Source organism: Xenopus tropicalis, chromosome 1 (genome assembly GCF_000004195.4).
Source record: "Xenopus tropicalis strain Nigerian chromosome 1, UCB_Xtro_10.0, whole genome shotgun sequence".
Lineage (NCBI taxonomy): Eukaryota > Metazoa > Chordata > Amphibia > Anura > Pipidae > Xenopus > Xenopus tropicalis.
Window position 1 is genome coordinate 114,087,049 of NC_030677.2, and position 19,673 is coordinate 114,106,721.

The 19,673-nt window shown below is 39.7% G+C and overlaps 1 protein-coding gene across 1 annotated transcript; it reads right to left on the minus strand.

Moving 5' to 3' along the window:
* Positions 1-350: 350 nt before the first annotated feature.
* tm6sf2 (transmembrane 6 superfamily member 2) lies at positions 351-18,700 on the minus strand. The gene is made up of 10 exons (NM_001128019.1): positions 18,558-18,700; positions 14,437-14,540; positions 13,222-13,319; positions 8,151-8,254; positions 7,558-7,640; positions 6,819-6,943; positions 6,624-6,725; positions 4,610-4,702; positions 1,740-1,859; positions 351-1,573 (listed from the first exon to the last, which is right to left on the minus strand). Exons 1-10 carry the CDS (start codon positions 18,647-18,649, stop codon positions 1,367-1,369), a joined length of 1,128 nt encoding a protein of 375 aa, NP_001121491.1. The 5' UTR covers positions 18,650-18,700; the 3' UTR covers positions 351-1,366.
* Positions 18,701-19,673: the final 973 nt, after the last annotated feature.

Genomic DNA, 19,673 nt, shown 5'->3' on the forward strand with positions numbered 1-19,673 from the left:
GTACCTCTGGTTGTATCCCACCTGCTGCAATATATTTTCTATTTACTAAAAAGGTTTGACTGGATATTCGGAAAAAAACCCAAAAACCAATAGGCCTCGTGGGCCCAGCCAACCCAAACCTGCTCCCCATCTAAGCCCTAGGCACCCCCTGACTTCCCTCCCACTCACAGTCGCAAGGGAGAGGGGTTGTGGCATTGGGGTGGACCCCAAGACTAGGAGGGGGGCCCTGGGGGGTGTGGGGGCCCCTAGACTCCCCCCGTGTAATGCTGGTTTACTAACACAGAAATAGAGACAGTAATGCTCCTACATTATGTCTACATAAGCAGTTCTAATAGTGAGAAAGAAGCACATGGGATTAAAATTCTTTTATTTAATATAAAAAAATGTCAATGATCCTTAAAGCAAATGGTTCTGTTTATGATTATTCTCTTGTATGGCAAGTATATAGAAGACAGTTCACAAAAAACCTGACATTTTATTATTAAGAGCATAAATATTATTTTCAGTCCGTAAAATAACAAATTCACATTTTTGAAATATACCAAAACAGACATTTTTGCAGGGCAACTAATATTTTACCAAAAAAAGTTTTTTTTTGTCCTAAATGCTAAAATCTTTGTATGGCCTTCTTTTTAAAAAATAAATACAAGAATTATGACTTCATTACTCTACTGTTGTTAATTCACTACTAATGCCACCTGCCCAAAGCAATGGTGGATGGCCAGGATAATCCTCGAGGATCACAATAATCCAACAGGAGAAGGATTAAATCATTGATGAAAGCCCAAAAACAGAGAGCACAAGGTTTATGGCTCATGTGAGCAGCTGTTGCATTTTCAAGTTATAAAAGTTTCAGTGAGCCATGACCTAAGTGCTTGAGTGCAATAGCATCAATGGTAAAATATGGACTGACGTTCGCACTGTTGGACTGTCTTTAGCCTAAGTATATGGAAACATCAGTAAAAACACAATCCAAAAGAAGCAAAAACTTTTTAGCAAACTATTTAAAAGGAAACTATACCCTCATACAAGGCTTTAACAATGGGTCTTATTATAACAAAGCAGAGAGTGCAGCTCCTTGGTGATGCTAGCTGATTACTTTACCAAATTAATAGAAGCTATATATAAGTATAGTTTCCCTTTACAAACATATCTCTTCCAGACTTCAGTGCAATCACAGATGATAAACACTCATGATTTTTTAGAATAAGTCCTGCTATATTTTGTTACTGATCAGCATCCATTTCAAAAGGCTCCAGTTGTACTTCCCAAAACATATAAAGAGCACGGCAGACAGTTAGCGTCTTTCTCAGGTACCTTCATGCTTGTCCATATAAGCCTGTCCATTCACTGTCCTCTTTTAACCCTAATTCTGTTTCTTGCCATCCTCAGCAGAGTGACATGATTTCTGGAGGAAGAAGGCTGGGTTTCTGAGACAACGGTAAGCAAGCAACTGAAGCCCAAGAGTGTACAGGCTGTTAGATATCATAAACACCCACCAAGCATCACGAGGGACACGATATGTGTAGGGGGTTCGATGATAAAGTGAAGATCCCATATGAGCAAACTGGGCCTGAGGAAAAAAACAAATGTTATTGGGACAAAGTTTAGTCAAAGATGAAACACAAAACATCAATGTTTCATTTAAAGATCCAGGTCAAAGAGTTTTTTTTTTTTTAAAAAGAATTGGACCAACCATATAGTACCAGCTTTATAGAGGAAAAATAATATCATCTTACTTGTGCAATAGCCCCAGCATATATCAAAGTCCAGTCCAACATCCATGAGCATCCAGGATATAACAAAGCATAAACAGACATACAAAGAAATGGTAGGACGTAGAACATAAAGACCAGCATCTAGAAGCATGATGAACAATGATTAGTACATAATTGCAGCGTTATATATATTTTAGAATAATAGAATATAACAGAAAGACTTGCTGTAGACTCAATATACAAGCTACGCACCCTGCACAAGCAATTGCTGTATCAATATATCAGCACATTAGCCACAAATGCAGTCAGTTTCAGCACTTGATGTCAGTTTAGAACTATCACCCATCAAATAGTGCTACTTTAAAGAATAATCAAAAACACCCAATCAAATAATCAAGTTGACAATGCCCTTATCAGAGCTGCAGAAGGGGTAGTGCTTATCCAAGAATGGATGGGCTTGGATATTCCAGGGGCCTTTTTAGGTGGATTTGGGCCAGAGCAGATCAGATTCATATTCTACACCCCAAGAGGACAGATCAGGCAGAAAGATAAGAAATTAGACCCAAAGCACTGGCCTGCTAGCTATGTAGAATAAGGCCCAACATGTTGTTTGCAGCCCTGGCCTTTTATGTGTGCAGACACTTGTAACCTTTTTTGAATCTTATAGGTGATGTGTCAGACTGATGGAAGCTTAGGTGCTAAAAAAGATAAATATTAGAGGCTTTGGTAAAAAAAATAGCTGACAACGAAATAGACACATGCAGCTGAACATGGTACCTAAATGTACTATGATAAGTTATACATGTATGTATGTATAACTTTATTTATAAAGCGCCACAAGGGTACGCAGCGATGTACAAGCTTACAAAATACAAAATTACACACAGGGAGGACAAGTGATATAATAAATAAATACAATAAATATATATAAATGCACAGGGAATAAGTGCCATGAGGTATGAGACACAGTAGGAAGGAGGTCCCTGCCCCGTAGAGCTTACAGACTAAGTGGTTGGGTAACATACAGGCACAAATTGGAAGGTAAGAGTGCACTAGGTATGGGCATTTGCCCTTAAGTGCAGGACTAGGCAAAATAATGTTTTAGTGATCCAGAAGGTAACAGCTGAAATTTTTCTTAAAGAGAGTGGGTGAGTGTTCCCTACGGATGGATTCAGGGATAGAGTTCCAGAGGTAAGGAGCAGCAAGATAGAAAGGTTTAAGACGAGAGCGCGCAGTGGGTGTGGATAGTGTAAAAAGACGGAAGCTCTGAGAGGAGCGGAAGAGGCGACAAGGAACATACAGGGAGACCAGTGAAGAAATGTAGTGATGTACATGCACTACATACAGCAATGTGTACATGCATTTGAACAACTTTCAAAACATCCTGAATGATCCTCCAATGAAAATCCCAGCTGATCAACTGATAGGTGCCCTTTAATTACACATAGAAAGCAATTCAATGAGAATACTATTGACCAAAATGTTAACTTAACTGACCAATGAGAATGCTGATTCACAGTACTTTGGCAGCTATCTTACGGTTATTTTGCATGAGTATTATGTTATTTAGCTTCATCATATGACACATGAATCAGACATGGAGATAAAGGATAGAACTGTTCAGTGCTGGGAAACTGCTTTTATGCTTCCATCAAAAACAGAAACAAAGAACAGTGTTACACAATACAGCTGGGATTCTCATTCTCTTTGAGGATAAAGGTCCTCATACACGGGCCGATCCGCTCGCTTGGCGATGTCGCCAAGTGAGCAGATCTTCTCCCGATATCCCCACCTACGGGTGGGTGATATCGGGAGAATCCAGGCTACGATCAAATTATAACGACGGGTATAGGAAAAGTCGGTCCGGGGACCACATCAACGAGCCGTTGCGGTCCCCGATCCGACTAGATTTTTTAACCTGCCCGATCGAGATCTGCCCGATTTCAGGCCAGATATCGGTCGGGCAGGCCCATCGGTAGTGCCCATACACAGGCCGATTAGCTGCCGAATCGGTCTAAGTGACCGATATTGGCAGCTAGAATCGTCCCGTATATGGGGACCTTAAGAGGGAATAACAGGGTTATTTGGTCACCCAAGTGTTATGTAGTGAGTAGGAGAGGAACAAAATGCTCAAAATCAGCCTCCCATTTAGAAAAAAATAACCAGTTCCAGTGCTGTCACAAGCGTGTATCACTCAAAAATTCAGCACTGAGCTCAGAACTTCATTTCTGAGCAGTATGTGCACGACACTTGACAGTTTGTGATATATTCCCATTCACTATATGGCCACACATTCATTCGGTGTACTGGGGATTGTTTTTGTATACAGAATGTATTTTTGCAGACAAAATGTACTTAGAACAAATGGCACCCCATAAGAACGGGGGGCCATTCTGAACAATTTGTCACCTACTCAGAGCTACAAAACTCTTGAAATTGTACACCATTAACATAAATCTCCAGGGCACATTCTGCTATTATGGTGATGAAATAAGTTCTGAAATAGTTCAAATAGTCCTCTGGCTATCAGCTGCCTGACTACATGCAGGCCCGGATTTGTGGAGAGGCCACAAAGGCCCGGGCCTAGGGCAGCAGAAGTTTAGGGGCGGGCATGCCGCCCCACCGCAAGAAAATTTTTAAAATTTGGCTCCCATACGGAGCAGTCGGGACCTCTCCCCACTGCTCCGTATGGGAGTTTAAAGGAGAGCGTGAGCGAGGGAGGGGGGTTGTCGCGCACTGGGTGGCGTGCGTTCGCGCCCGGGGGGGGGACCAACAGGGGCAGCCTCGGGGCGCCCTGAAGAGAAATCTGGCCCTGACTACATGGCTCTAAAATATAGATCAGAATCTCATGCTACAAATGTACAGTACTTATTTAACAAAAAAACACTGACCTGAACCTTAGGATATGCTACCGGGTCCTTCAAATATGGCTCATACTGATAGATGTATGTAAAGCAGGAGTCAGAAGGGCAATCCAGGACAAGCTGGAAGTACAAGTGGGGTAATTATTAAAATAGGATGAGAGCTGATGCCACAACTGTCCTCAATATGTACAATTTAAAGAGGCTAAAAAAGACACATAAATGTGAAAATAGATATTACATGTTTATATCTAACAGTTAATGAAAAGCAGCATATAAAAATTAGCAAAAGAAGAGGAACATGGCAGCCTATTAGCAGATTTGTACAGCCCATGTATCACAGAGAAAATAAAGGCAGCATTAATTATCTTCTTTCTCCTAGGCACCTAAATCTAACCAATGCAAAAATGCATAAAACAAATCAAGCACAGGAAATAAAATGAGGGCAAACAAAATGACATTGATATTTTTTTAAAATGTATTGAGCACCCTTCTACCAGGAATGAAGCCTTTATTTTGTATGCTTGGGGTAGAAAAGAATGACTTGTGTAAGGTCACAAGAAAATGGCACTGTGATTCCAACCAAAGAGCTCATTCTTTGAGTCAATTTATTTCACAGTAAGAGCTGCTATCATCAGCAGCCAGTCCCTCATGACTGCATTAGTTTTGGACACAGTTCATTTACTTCTTACAATTTATTGATCGTGGAGTATGCCTTTTATGCATATATCTATTTCTATTATGATTATATAAATATTGCTGTCTTTGGTGATAGGGTTTTTATTGAACTAATAGATTTCATAATACGAGGCACATTCTCCTTTTTGCACGTAACACTAATTTATAAATCAGGGGACTGGGAGGCAGATTATTTTGCATAAATAGGTGCAGTGATAACATAACCTCTAATGAGCAGGGCCCTCTATGTTCTGGGACTGATTATTTTGATTAAGCTAGTGTCGGGTTAACCCCTCTATCTTCTTATTGATATTGAGCAGTATTTGTATCTTTTAATTATACATTCTCTAATTGTTCAGGACTGCAGAATATGTTGGAGCTTTATAAATAAAAGCTCCAGAAAAAAATATATCTTTTTTTACGCAGACATACCTGATTCCACAGACTGAAAGGAAGCCATGATACTTGCATGAGCCGTTTCTCAATCCACCTTAGGCTCACACTGTCATGCAGCTATTTCGAAGGATTCTGGGTCTTGAAGAACCTCTAGTTTCAATACTGGGTGGTGCACAGAATCTCTGAAAAGCAGAGGAACATCTGTCCCAGAATCATTGGTAAAGCATTCCTGTGGGGATCATGGCTTCCTTTCAGTCTGTGGAATCAGGTATGTCTGCGAGAAAACTGCTGATTGCCACGTTCTGGTACAGTATTAACATATTCTTATTGAGCTTTAATATGAAACAATTTCATAAATGTGGATTTTGTTCCACCTGCGGGGAGGCCTGTGTCCCCCTAACCAAATCAGAGTGAATAACAAAACTCCTTTTCTCTGTCTAAGGGGAACACAGACACCATGGGTACATTGTGAAGCTGTCCATTATGACCACAAATTCAGCAGAAGGCAGGTAAAACTTACAGCACCACCACCTGCATTACCTTCATGCTAAACATAGCGCCCTGCAATGCTAGAAATTTCCACATTGTAAACATTGTTGAACATGTGACCGGACAATTAAGTTAAAGCCTTGCAGAACTGCTCCACCAAGGCCTAGTTCTTGCATGTCCAAGACACCCCAACAGCCCTAGTGCAATAAGTCGATACCTTTATTGGAGTAGTCCAGCCCTGCACTTATATGCCTCAACTACTATAGAGCATATACATCTAGTGAAGGAAGTCTCAGATGCCTGTGCACAATTATGAGCCCCAGAATAAAGTAGAAAATCCCATCTTTCTAAATGACCATCCATATTAAGTTAAACTTAAAATGGGCAAACTAACTAAGTTCCCTTTTATATGAGTCTGCCTAGTTATTTAGCAGATTTCACAGAGGACAGAATACAATGGACAGAGACTTTGCATGCTTACCAAACCCCTGAAGAGAGTAAAAATGATAGCTCCCAGCAGGTACACAATCAGAGCAATATCCAAAGGACGCTGATGGATTCCCTGGCTGTGCACTTCCTCAACCTGTAAATTAATAATTACAAATCAGTCACAGCAGCAGAAGACAATATAATTTGTATAATCAGCAGTTTATTAATTGAGCCATAGTACCCTTACCCTTTCAGGTGATATTTTGGGAAGAGAATGACGTCCACGGAATATCCGTAACCCAGCCCAGACAGGTAGCGCCACATAGGGTACATTAAGCAGAAAGGCAGGTCGTATTTCAGTCCCATACTTTCCTGAAATACAAATACATGACTCAAAATTCTGTCCCACGCAGGAAAAAACTGTTACAATGTATCAGTTTAGGATTTTTGGGGTGTTATTGTTGCTCAGAAAACATCCAGCACTGTATTGTGCTACAAGAGCAATGACAATAATATTATTACATATATGATAAAAAAAAAAAATACTTTATTAGCCTCAACATTAAAAACATAGATGCTTCTAAATTACCTCTGGGGAGCCAGGAATACCCCTTACACATTGGATTTTGCTACCTTGGCTGATAGTGAGCTTTCCCAATACAGCAAGCACAGCATAGCAGGAATGTTGTACAAACACTGTAAAGTCTCGGTTGCTTCTTGGCATAGGGATCTCATGGTCAAAATGACCAGTTCTGTTCCAGTTGTAACAGCAGTTCAGTGACTGACACTGGGCCAATTAGTAAATTTCTTATTGATTGCTATGGGCTAGTAATTAAGTCAGTACGTCTACTCTGAATGATTGTTTTGAAATACAATAATATTTCTTTCCATTTTGGTATTCATTTCCCAAATTGCCAGACCAGATCTGGTCATCTGAAACACATCAGCAGAATATAGCACTTAGGGGCTAGAGATCTTTGTCTTACCAATCACATTTCCAGGGAGGAAAATAAGCATACTAATGCACAGGGATCCCAGCCAGAAAAGACCCACTGCTTTGTAATTTTTCCTAGAAAGGGGAAGAAATGGAACCTGCATTTTATTAGAATTCTGCAACAGAAATCACAACAAATACACTCTCTTCAGAATACACTCTCTAGTCTATAGCACAATTGTGGTATCAATTCCCTTGCATATCTATCAAAGTGGCAAAACAGAGCTCACACAGATTGGGCAAAGGAAAAAAACACAGTTCTCTATTCACTCTGGCCACAGTATAATATGTTTTTACCTTTTGATAGATGGGGAATTCCCCTCTGATGAACTGTGGTATACAGTACTTACATAATTAAAAATTATGTACACTATCTGTAAAAGCAATGTGGTATATGATAGTGCTATAAAGATAATTAATAACAGTAATAATGTGGGCCAGATAGAGAGAATTGTTATACAGGAGCAAAATAGCTAGAAATGCTCACACAAAAGCTTTACCAATCAAACCGGAAGTTTCGGTCTGTTTTTGAAGATTATTGTAGAGAATTTCAGCTATAAGTGTGGTGGTTCTATCTTTTCTTACCCTCTGGCAATGGCTGCCAACATTAAAAGGTAGAGTATGTAATGTACAGTGCCATCCCACAGACAGATGAGAAGTCCATGTGCAGTGCGGAGATATGGTTCCCCCTACAAGAAAAACATAAAATAAGTACAACAAATACTACAAATGAAGACAATAAATTACACTGAAACTTTGGAGATATTAAAGAACATTCTGTAACATAAACAGAAAAAGTTTGTATGCCTGTGCGGAACTTTGATCGATTGACAGAAGCTGTGCACCATCCTTGTTGTAGTTTAAATGCTTAGAAGGTAGTGGCCTTCATTAGAGCTGGCAGCTTTGTGATATCTCAGCATTATTCTCAAGCAGGGTTTGGGGACAAGGATGCGTGCTGGTTACTGGGCTGAGGGTATTGGTGCTGATGGGGGAGTGGGTGGTGTGAGTGGGTAAAATATGTGATTGGAATCCCCGAACAGCTCACGTCTGTGCAATCAAGTGTTAAACTTTATTTAGAGATGCATAGCACTAAATATTTCGGACCACATGGGTCCTTCCTCTGGTGCAGTTGTGTGAGTGGGTACCCTTGCCTTGGGCACCTGTATCTTCTGGCCCGGTTCTTGAGGCCTTAAATATTCAGGATAGCTATTTTTTTTTACAGAAAAAGCAAGCATCAATACAGGTATATGTGTATATCTAGCTTGCATTTTATCAGTACACCAATAGCATAATTTGCAAACTTTTCTGTCACAAGCCCCGTTCAATGCTCAGCATTAAGTCACGTACAGATTGACTAGACAGACAGAAGGATAGCTAGACCATCCTACACAGAGGATGCTGGGATTTGCGATGCCTATGTCCCAGTACTATTTGGGTAATGCTTACCTAGTTTTACAGCTCTTTGAATGTTTCTCCTTATGTCATTATTTTTGTTTGCCTGTCTGTCAGAGCAATCTGTGCTAAAACTGAATATGCAGGGCTTTTCAATAGAGGGGAAAAAAGGGACATTTGTTTATGACTCAGAAGAACAAGGGGACACTCCATCAACCATTTCGATAGAACTGCCTTCATTTTAATCAGATTAAATGGCCCTACTATATTACAAATTACCACTTTCTTACTTTTCTATTCTATTTAAAACATCCCAAAGGGCTGCTGTCTTTGCTTTATTTCACTAGGCTGGAGAGAAGAAACACTCTTATTCCTAGAAAGCACACACACGAAACACTACATGGACAGATTCAAATTACTGATTACAACTTCAACTACAGGTAAAGGATCCGTTATCCGGAAACCCATTATCCAGAAATTTCCGAATTACGGAAAGGTTATCTCCCATAGACTCCATTTTAAACAAATGATTCCAATTTTTAGAAATTATTTCCTTTTTCTCTGTAAAATTAAAACAGTAGCTTGTACTTGATCCAAACTAAGCTATAATTAATGCAATTCTATTGGGTTTATTTAATGTTTAAATGATTTTCTAGTAAACTTAAAGCATGGAGATCCAAACTACGGAAAGATCCCTTATCCGGAAGACCCCAGGTCCTGAGCATTCTGGATAACAGATCCCATACCTGTAGTTCTTAAGGATTTTCTGTTCTCTTCACAACATATATATGGATGAAGGATAAAGCTGTTTTATTAATAATAGCAAAAAAAAATTACTACTACAGATTTTACTGATTCTGCAAGGATATTGGGATGTAGTATTTTGTAAGGTTATGGATTTAGGGTTTGTCCTGGGATAAATGGTGTCAAAGGGGCCCCATATTGAAGGCACACAGACAAGGAAGCTCTCTGCAACAATAAAAGGGAGAAGCAGCAAAATGAGCTGTACAACTAATAAAATAATGAAAGCAATAACAAAAGCAGCACCTGACCCAGACAGCAGCCACAAAACTGGAGGGGAGGATGAAAGCAAGTAATGTAACCAGTGAAGGGAACAATACCACAGTTTGATGTTCAGAATAACAGGGTCCAACTATTTACAGGCTGTCAGTTCTATCTGTTGTCTAGTGAGGGTTATAGACAAAGGATCTCTTTCTGTTGTTCTGGCAGGGGTGTCTGATAATGAACCAGAAAACTTGTTAGCTGCATTGGTTCTGTGCACAATGATTTCTTCATGGAAGTTATTGATTGTAAGTTACTTTACAATAGCTTAGCCTCATTTTTGATAAAACTTGATTGTACCTTTGTATAAAGGTAAAAGCCCCAGACCTCTATAGGTTTATCTATAGAGGATCATTGTTTTAATATAATCTGGCACCACAACATGTAGGGGCAGATTTACCAAAATGTGAGATTAGAACTCACTACAGAAAAAACTCACCTACTTTCTATTTATTCCTACAGGATTTTTAGAAGCATATTTATCAATGGCTGAAAGTTAGAGTTCACCATTTCATAAATATGCTTAAATGTTTCTAAAAAAAACCCTTAGGAATGAATAGAGAGTGGTTGCAATTTTTCTGTGGTTAGCTCTAACCTCACATTTTGATAAATCTGCCCCGTAGTATAATTGTCCCACTAGAGGGAGAAGTTGGGCAGCACTGACCTATAGATTCAGTGGTTACATCAAGATGCTGCTCAGTTGCAAGCTTGTGGGGGAGAAAGAGCAAAAGTTGGTGGAGATGTGAAATTAGGATTGTGACACTAAAAATATGACATGGCATTTTAACTTTCTATTAGCCATCTGAGAGTTCTAAATCTGTGTTCAATTTGCATTTAACAGCCTGTAACCCTGTGTTTTCCCCAGCCCTGCGTCTTTCTGTGTGTTAACCAATAAAATGGGCTAGTTTAAATAAATACCCGGTTTCCTCTGTTAAACAAAATAATATGGCAAATACTATATATATATATATATATATATATATATATATATATATATATATATATATATATATATATATATATATATATATATATATATATACAGTGGCTTGCAAAAGTATTCGGCCCCCTTGAACTTTTCCACATTTTGTCACATTACAGCCACAAACATGAATCATTTTTATTGGAATTCCACGTGAAAGACCAATACAAAGTGGTGTACACGTGAGAAGTGGAACAAAAATCATACATGATTCCAAACATTTTTTACAAATAAATAACTGCAAAGTGGGGTGTGCGTAATTATTCAGCCCCCTTTGGTCTGAGTGCAGTCAGTTGCCCATAGACATTGCCTGATGAGTGCTAATGACTAAATAGAGTGCACCTGTGTGTAATCTAATGTCAGTACAAATACAGCTGCTCTGTGACGGCCTCAAGAGGTTGTCTAAGAGAATATTGGGAGCAACAACACCATGAAGTCCAAAGAACACACCAGACAGGTCAGGGATAAAGTTATTGAGAAATTTAAAGCAGGCTTAGGCTACAAAAAGATTTCCAAAGCCTTGAACATGCCACGGAGCACTGTTCAAGCGATCATTCAGAAATGGAAGGAGTATGGCACAACTGTAAACCTACCAAGACAAGGCCGTCCACCTAAACTCACAGGCCGAACAAGGAGAGCGCTGATCAGAAATGCAGCCAAGAGGCCCATGGTGACTCTGGACGAGCTGCAGAGATCTACAGCTCAGGTGGGGGAATCTGCCCATAGGACAACTATTAGTCGTGCACTGCACAAAGTTGGCCTTTATGGAAGAGTGACAAGAAGAAAGCCATTGTTAACAGAAAACCATAAGAAGTCCTGTTTGCAGTTTGCCACAAGCCATGTGGGGGACACAGCAAACATGTGGAAGAAGGTGCTCTGGTCAGATGAGACCAAAATGGAACTTTTTGGCCAAAATGCAAAACTCTATGTGTGGCGGAAAACTAACACTGCACATCACTCTGAACACACCATCCCCACTGTCAAATATGGTGGTGGCAGCATCATGCTCTGGGGGTGCTACTCTTCAGAAGGGACAGGGAAGCTGGTCAGAGTTGATGGGAAGATGGATGGAGCCAAATACAGGGCAATCTTGGAAGAAAACCTCTTGGAGTCTGCAAAAGACTTGAGACTGGGGCGGAGGTTCACCTTCCAGCAGGACAACGACCCTAAACATAAAGCCAGGGCAACAATGGAATGGTTTAAAACAAAACATATCCATGTTTTAGAACGGCCCAGTCAAAGTCCAGATCTAAATCCAATCGCGAATCTGTGGCAAGATCTGAAAACTGCTGTTCACAAACGCTGTCCATCTAATCTGACTGAGATGGAGCTGTTTTGCAAAGAAGAATGGGCAAGGATTTCAGTCTCTAGATGTGCAAAGCTGGTAGAGACATACCCTAAAAGACTGGCAGCTGGAATTGCAGCAAAAGGTGGTTCTACAAAGTATTGACTCAGGGGGCTGAATAATTACGCACACCCCACTTTGCAGTTATTTATTTGTAAAAAATGTTTGGAATCATGTATGATTTACGTTCCACTTCTCATGTGTATACCACTTTGTATTGGTCTTTCACGTGGAATTCCAATAAAATTGATTCATGTTTGTGGCTGTAATGTGACAAAATGTGGAAAAGTTCAAGGGGGCCGAATACTTTTGCAAGCCACTGTATACACACACATACTGCCACTACCCTCCTACCTAAAACACCCCTTTCTGCTGTCAGTAGTATTAAACCAGAAGCACCATGTATGAACCACACAATAGTGTGAAAAGATCAGTAACATCAGTAGCAGTCACGGGCAGACAGGGTTGTCATAACCACAATGTCTTCTACCAGACAGCAGAGGCACCCTGTGTACTATAGGCTGCCAGGTTTCTGAATTCTTGCTTTGAGAAAAACAGGCATCAGCCAGAATTCTGGTGGCCGTAAGAGATTGAAGACTTGATTGGGGCTCTAGGATGGCAGGGTATTAGGCTGTGGGGATGACACTATATAAATAGTTTAGTTGTAGACAAGTTACAATGTGCACATAACATTCATGTATATTTGCGTATAACCACATAATTATAAAAGCAATAATGTAATATGACAGCTAAGTACATTTAAGGTACATTTAAGAAGAGTGTGGGGGGGTGGAAGCCACACAGTTTGTCAGTAATTGGACCCCACTGTCGGATAAAAGCAATCACAAATGATATTTCCTGTAACTGGCTCTCACCTCTTTCATATAAAACTCCATAAACCCACTGATATAGCCACCTTCTTCCAGCCATATTATCAAGTCAATGACACTTGTGAAGGAGAAAATAGCAAAAACTAGAAGGGTTGGAAACAAGAAACATTTAAGTTAAACACATTCTGGAACATTTTTTTAAAATCTATTTTGTGTGTGTAATTTCTTGGAAACCAAATGAAGATTGCTTAAGGGAGTACCTTTTCTTTTTACTTCAAATTGTTAAAAAGTTTCTTAATACATCATCCCAAAGCCCTTGTGCAGCTGCAGTTTTAGGTCTACTGCATGGTAGGGGATGTCAAGGGTTGTTTATTAAAGGGGTGGTTCACCTTTAAGTTAATTTTTAGTATTTTATAGAATGTCCAATTCTAAGCAAATTTTCAATTAGTCTTTATTATTTACAGTTTTTGAATTATTTGCCTTTTCTTCTGATTCTTTACAACATTAAAATAAGGGTCACTGTCCCCAGCAGCCAAAATACAATTGCTCTGTGAGGTTACAATATTACTGTTACTTTTTATTATTTATTTTTCTATTCAGGTCCTATCCTATTTATATAACAGTCTCTCATTCAAACTACTCCCTGGTTGTTAAGGTAATTTGAGCCCTAGCAACAAGATAACTTGAAATTCCAAACGGAAAGGTTGCCAAACAAAAAGTGAAATAATTTAAAAAGCACAAATAAAAACTGAAGACCAATTGCAAATTTTCTTAGAATATTACTCTCTATATTAGGGGTCCCCAACCTTTCTAACTCTTGAGCCACAATAAAATGTAAAAAAACTTGGAGAGCAACACAAGCGTCATAAAAGTTCATGGAGGTGCCAAATAAGGGCTAAGATTGGCTATTAGGGGCCTCTATGCACACTATCGGCTTACAGGAGGCTTTATTTGGCAGTAAAACTTGTTTTTATTCAACCTAAACTTGCCAACAAGTCAGGAATTCAAAAATAACTCCCTGGTTTGGGGGCACTGAGAGCAACATCCAAGGGGTTGGGGAGGAACATGTTGCTCACGAGCCACTGGTTGGGAATCACTGCTCTACATCATACTAAAGGTTTACTCAAAACCCCTTTAAAAGTTGTAGGATTTCTTTTGCAATAAAGGCTAAATCTGCTTTTATTACTAATTAGAGACAGCAGATTTAGCGCGAGCACGTGGGTCAATCTCAAGGCAAACTAAGCAGCATTGGTTTCTTACCATAGAATAAAGGATCCTTAGGAGGACTTTTTTGGAGAAATAGAAATAACAGAACCAGCAAGGCAAGGAGGACAAAGGCACCAATACCAGCTATAGAGGTGGGGCTGAAGGCAAGAAACAAAATACACATTGTTAGTAAGTGATGTTCAGGGCAGGAGTCTTTCATATCCTATGTAGAATGACTGGGGATAACACCAACTAGCTAAACATGTGAGTGTGGCCAACAAATGAGAGCACAATCCCATGTCTTTGTCAATTTATAGCTGGGGATCCCACAGCCAGACTTAGGGGCCGATTCATTAAAACACGAGTTCGAATCCCGAATGGGAAAAATTCGGATTGCATACGATAATTTCTGAAGATCACAAATATCACGAAAATGCTTTCGAAAAAATCGTATTAGTCACGATAATATCGTACTGGCGATCCGAAAGTCACAAAATTTTTGTACCGAACGATTGTAAACAGTGGCAGAACCTTTCCGAATTTTTCGCGCAGGCATACGAAGAGTCGCACAAGTGCAAAAAAATTGGCAAAAGTACGCTCGGATCGTTCGTGTCTTAATTAATCTTCCCCCTAGTATATCCTTTAAACTGTAACTATTATATCACCCTTGTATCTGAGAATGCCAGTAACCTGTTGTTGACTGCATAATGTGCAATAATTGGGACTGGAATCATTTCTCCATCATTAAACTTCATTACTTTTTTTATATTCTTTAACTGACAATAACTTTTCCTCTGCAGGTCAGAGCTCCCTAATTAACTTGTGAGTTCATGCCTAAAAATGATATAATTAACCCCCTCATGCTGTAAGTATCATTATCCTAAACCTTAAGATAATTATAAAAAAAAAAAAAGGGTCAGCACCTTATTGAGCCAAACAGTAATTCTACTGGCAGTGATGTTTGTGGAATGGGTCCCCTCTAGGACTACACTATGCCATTACAAGCAATGTATTTAATTGGTCCATCACTCCTGGGACCAAATAAGTGCCAATGGGCCAATGGTAGTGACATTTACAATGAATTAGTTCCAGTTAGGATTAAACTGTGCTAAGTACCTGCGTTTTAAGGACCTTTTTTTGTGAAAAAAGGGTAGAAGAACAAGAACACATAACAAAGTAATGTAAATAAAGGTAAATATACAAGGTGCTCTACTCACAAGTATAATCAACAAAATATAATGTGTATAATTTATATTGCCCATGAATCTTAAAGGGACAGTAACACCAAAAAATGAAAGTGTATAAAAGTAAATACTATATAATGTAATGCTGCCCTGTACTGGTACAACTGGTGTGTTTTCCTTAGAAAGACTACTATAGTTTATATAATAAAGCTTCTGTGTAGCCACGGGGGCAGCCATTTACAGGAGAAAAAACACAGGTTACTTAGCAGATAACAGATAAAACCCCATTATATTCTACAAAGCTTATCTGTTATCTGCTATGTGCCTGTGCCTTTTCTCCTTTTTCCCAGCTTCAATGGCTGCCCCCGTGTTGACATAGCAGCTCATTTATATAAACTATAGTAGCGTTTCTGTTGCAAACTTACCAGTTTTACCAGCACAGGGCAACTGTACATTATATTTTAATTACTTTAAAACACTTTCATTTTTTGGTGTTACTGTTCCTTTAACAGAGAAATGCAGAGGCAAACAGGTTTGTGACTGGCCACAGGCTGATTGGGTAGTCATTGTCCTGTGTGGCCAACCACAGGTCACCCCCATAGGTTTTTGCCACAAGGACAGTTGAGCAGGCCTAGATTGGCAGTCTGTGGATTCTGGCAAATGCCAGAGGGTCTGCAAAAGATGCCATAGACAGTAACTATTTATTGGGCCTGTGGGGAGCTGTATTGGGTCTCTGTGTATTTGAATCCCAGTCTAGAGCTGCAGATGAGAACCTTTCTTCAGACAAGCATTCTACCAGGGGAAGCAAAAGCCACCTCTAGTAACATTATTTTTATAGTACACAAATTTTAGGAGCTGAGGTCAAACTACATCACTAATCACAAATTATAACTGATGACAACATTAAACTTTGCATAAGGATATATATCACAGAATTTGCATGGCTAATAATAAAATGTAAGAACTCCCAAACATACTTTGCTTTTCAGAATACTAAAAAAATTGTATTATTATTAACATTTATTTATTAAGCACCAACATATTCCGCATATTCAGCTTATCAGTTTACAATTGCTCAATATGAAAAAATTGCGACGGCGACGAAAAAGTCGCGCAAAATACGATAAAGTTGTGACGGCGACGAAAAAATCGTGCAACATACGAAAAAAACGCGACGGCGATGAAAAAGTCGCAAAATTTTCGTTTCCAATCCGATTTTTTCCCATTCGGGATTCAGATTCGTGGATTAGTAAATGTGCACCAAAGTGTTGGAGAGAAGTTAACACTTGAATTCTGGGTGTTTAATGCAACAATACACACACAAGTGTGTAACAAGGAGAGTGCAACACTGTCTATTTCCCCAACATAGATAGCCAGCTAGCTGCATCATGGTGAAATCATGCATAAAGGGTGTGTGGTGTAAGAAGGTAAAATCACATATATTTCCTTTCTTATATAAGGGCATGGATATTATTTTTCAATGCCAAATCTTATTTCAGCAGGCTTTCCACAAGGCTGAGAATCAGCTTTGTGTGGCACTAGCCTAAAGGATGATATAATCTGATATACAAACACACGCACATATACAATACAATGCCATGTCCTTGTAGTAACTAGTATCCTAGTTGAAGAACTTTTTGTTCTGAACAAAAACATAACAAACTGATGATTTATTTCCTATTAAATAATAATTGACTTATCAAATAATCTTACTGAATTGGCATATACATGTCAGTCTGTATTGCCCTGTTACATCTTTATCACTCACTGAACACCTGACAGGAAAAAAAACAGCAAGAAGAAAGGAGGTAAATGACACAGCTCTGTGAATTCACTGGGTGATGTAATTCAAAGGATGATGTAACCCAGCATTTATGCATGCCCTTTGTATCTGAGCCCAGTGCCTCATACAAGAGAGGTATGGTCACTAAAATGGTACTAATTTATTATGGAAATATAGAATGAGACACAGTAGGGCTTATTTTTTTTAAAAATCTACTATAATTAAAGGCACTTGCATCAAAATGCACTCCTAAAGTTGTGCACTGTGACAGTCCTTCCTGCCTTGCTTTCAAAATGGGCTTTGCTGCACCTACTGAGGCATCGCTTTACTGCCACCTTCTGACCAGGCGGTAGGTCCAGGGTTTTTCTTAGCGCCCTGTTTTAATAGGTGCAGCAGACTTGCGCCTAGAGAACCTTAAACAGATGTTAATCACACACCAGAAATGACGCCAGATGGACTTAAGCTCAATGGAGTCCAATTTGTCACAAAATGCACATGCAGTTGCATTAATTTTGCCACATTGCCCACAACTGTCAGGTGCAACATATTCTGCTGTACAGATGGGTATATAACAATTAGCAAGCCAATACAGGTATGGGATCCCTTATCCGGAAACCTGTTATCCCAATTACAGGAAGGCCATCTTCCGTAGACTCCAATTTAATCAAATAATTCTAATTTTTAAAAATGATTTCCTTTCTATCTGTAAAGGTAGAAAAAGTACCTTGTACTTGATAGTAACTAAACTTCATAAATCCATACTGGTAGCACAATAATCCTGTTAGAATTATGTATGTATATATGTATGTTTTAATGAATGATTGTTAAAGTATGCTGATCGAATTACAGAAAAATCAATTTTTTGGAGAACCCCCAGTCCCAAACATTCCGAATAATCGATCTTATACTTACAGTATGATATGAGGGCCCTGCCTGTAAGGCTTACAGTCTAAATTCTTTACTGTTTAGCAGGTATGGTCATCCACAGACAGTAACTGCTCCACAGCCTGCATTCTACCTGCCCTTTACTCGTTGCTGAGTTGTAACCCTAGGAGTTACAGTAATTATAACATATGAGCCCCCCTTTTATACTGGAAGTATTGTAACTACTGGGTGACAGTCTGTGCCTCTGGCTGCCCTACAGACACAACATTCACACATTTGAAGCTGCTGCTATTGCTAAATTGAAGTCGGTGGTGTGTACTCACTCTGATACGACAGAAAGGGAGTTCACCACATAGGAGACAGGCAAGGCGGTGAGGGAGAGCAGGAAGGGCCCTCCTGGCTCCGGAAGACGCATGGTAGATAATAAACGCAGGCCCTTATTACTCTGGAGCTGACTGGGAAGTGCAGGAGTCTATGCTACCCACCAGACGGGTTATACTTCTTTACAGCTGAAGGAGATTGGTTGCTGGTAGAGGGGGAACTGCCTGACTGAAAGCACAGCTTCGATTTCATCCTGTACAAAGTTCACTTAACTTTCTTATACCTCTAAGCTGACTAACATTGCAACACAGTTCGCATGCTGATAATCGGACACGGACTCTGTTAACCCCTGCACAGATTGGCGAGAGCTACAATGTGCAGGGGAAGGGAATTTCGTATAAATACGCTTTAGCATAAATACATCATACCTTAAAAGAACACTTCTGAGCTAAAAGGCCCCACCTGCATCCCTCTACTGTTGGACTACAACACACATAAACTCTCCATCTATCATCAACACCTTAGAAAAATCTCTTTTTAATCAGAAGCAGTGGCTTGGGTGGCTCTCAGCACAAACTTAGGGCTGTGACACACGGGGAGATTATTCGCACCACAACAAATCTCCCATGTCGTGTGTGACTAATCTCCCCTCAATGCCATTCCACCGGTTAGAATGTAAATTGCTGGTGGGATGGCATACGTGGGAGATTTGCCAAAGTTGCCTTGAAAGGAAACTTTGGTGACTTTGGCAAATTGTGGCGCTGCGGGATAGCATTGAGGGGAGATTAGTTGCCGGTATGTTGGGAGTTTTGTCACGGAGCGACTAATCTCCCTGTGTGTCACAGCCCTTATAAAGTCTAGACTCACTGCTTATCCTTCAGAGAGACCCTATTGTTCTTGTTGCAAGGGTCCCGTGTACATTAGCAATCTAAAAGTAGACAGAAAGATGAATTGGAGAGGGGCAGATATGACAGAAACTTTTAAAATAATAACATCAAAAACAAAATATATGGAAGCAACATAAATATGCCTTCTTGTTGCCAAGCATTTCAGACTAATGACCCCTCTGGCACAGGCAGTAAGCCAGGTGCGGTGGAGCAGAAGTATATATATAGTGT

What these genes read in the sequence shown, in the direction of transcription:
- tm6sf2 (NM_001128019.1), bottom strand. Translation starts at nt 18,649, where the DNA reads ATGCGTCTTCCGGAGCCAGGAGGGCCCTTCCTGCTCTCCCTCACCGCC. An exon ending in TTGGCAGCCATTGCCAGAGG is followed by an intron (nt 7,641 to 8,150) that starts GTAAGAAAAGAT and finishes TCCCCTTTCTAG; the next exon opens with GAAAAATTACAAAGCAGTGG. An exon ending in TTACTCTCTTCAGGGGTTTG is followed by an intron (nt 4,703 to 6,623) that starts GTAAGCATGCAA and finishes TTGTACTTCCAG; the next exon opens with CTTGTCCTGGATTGCCCTTC.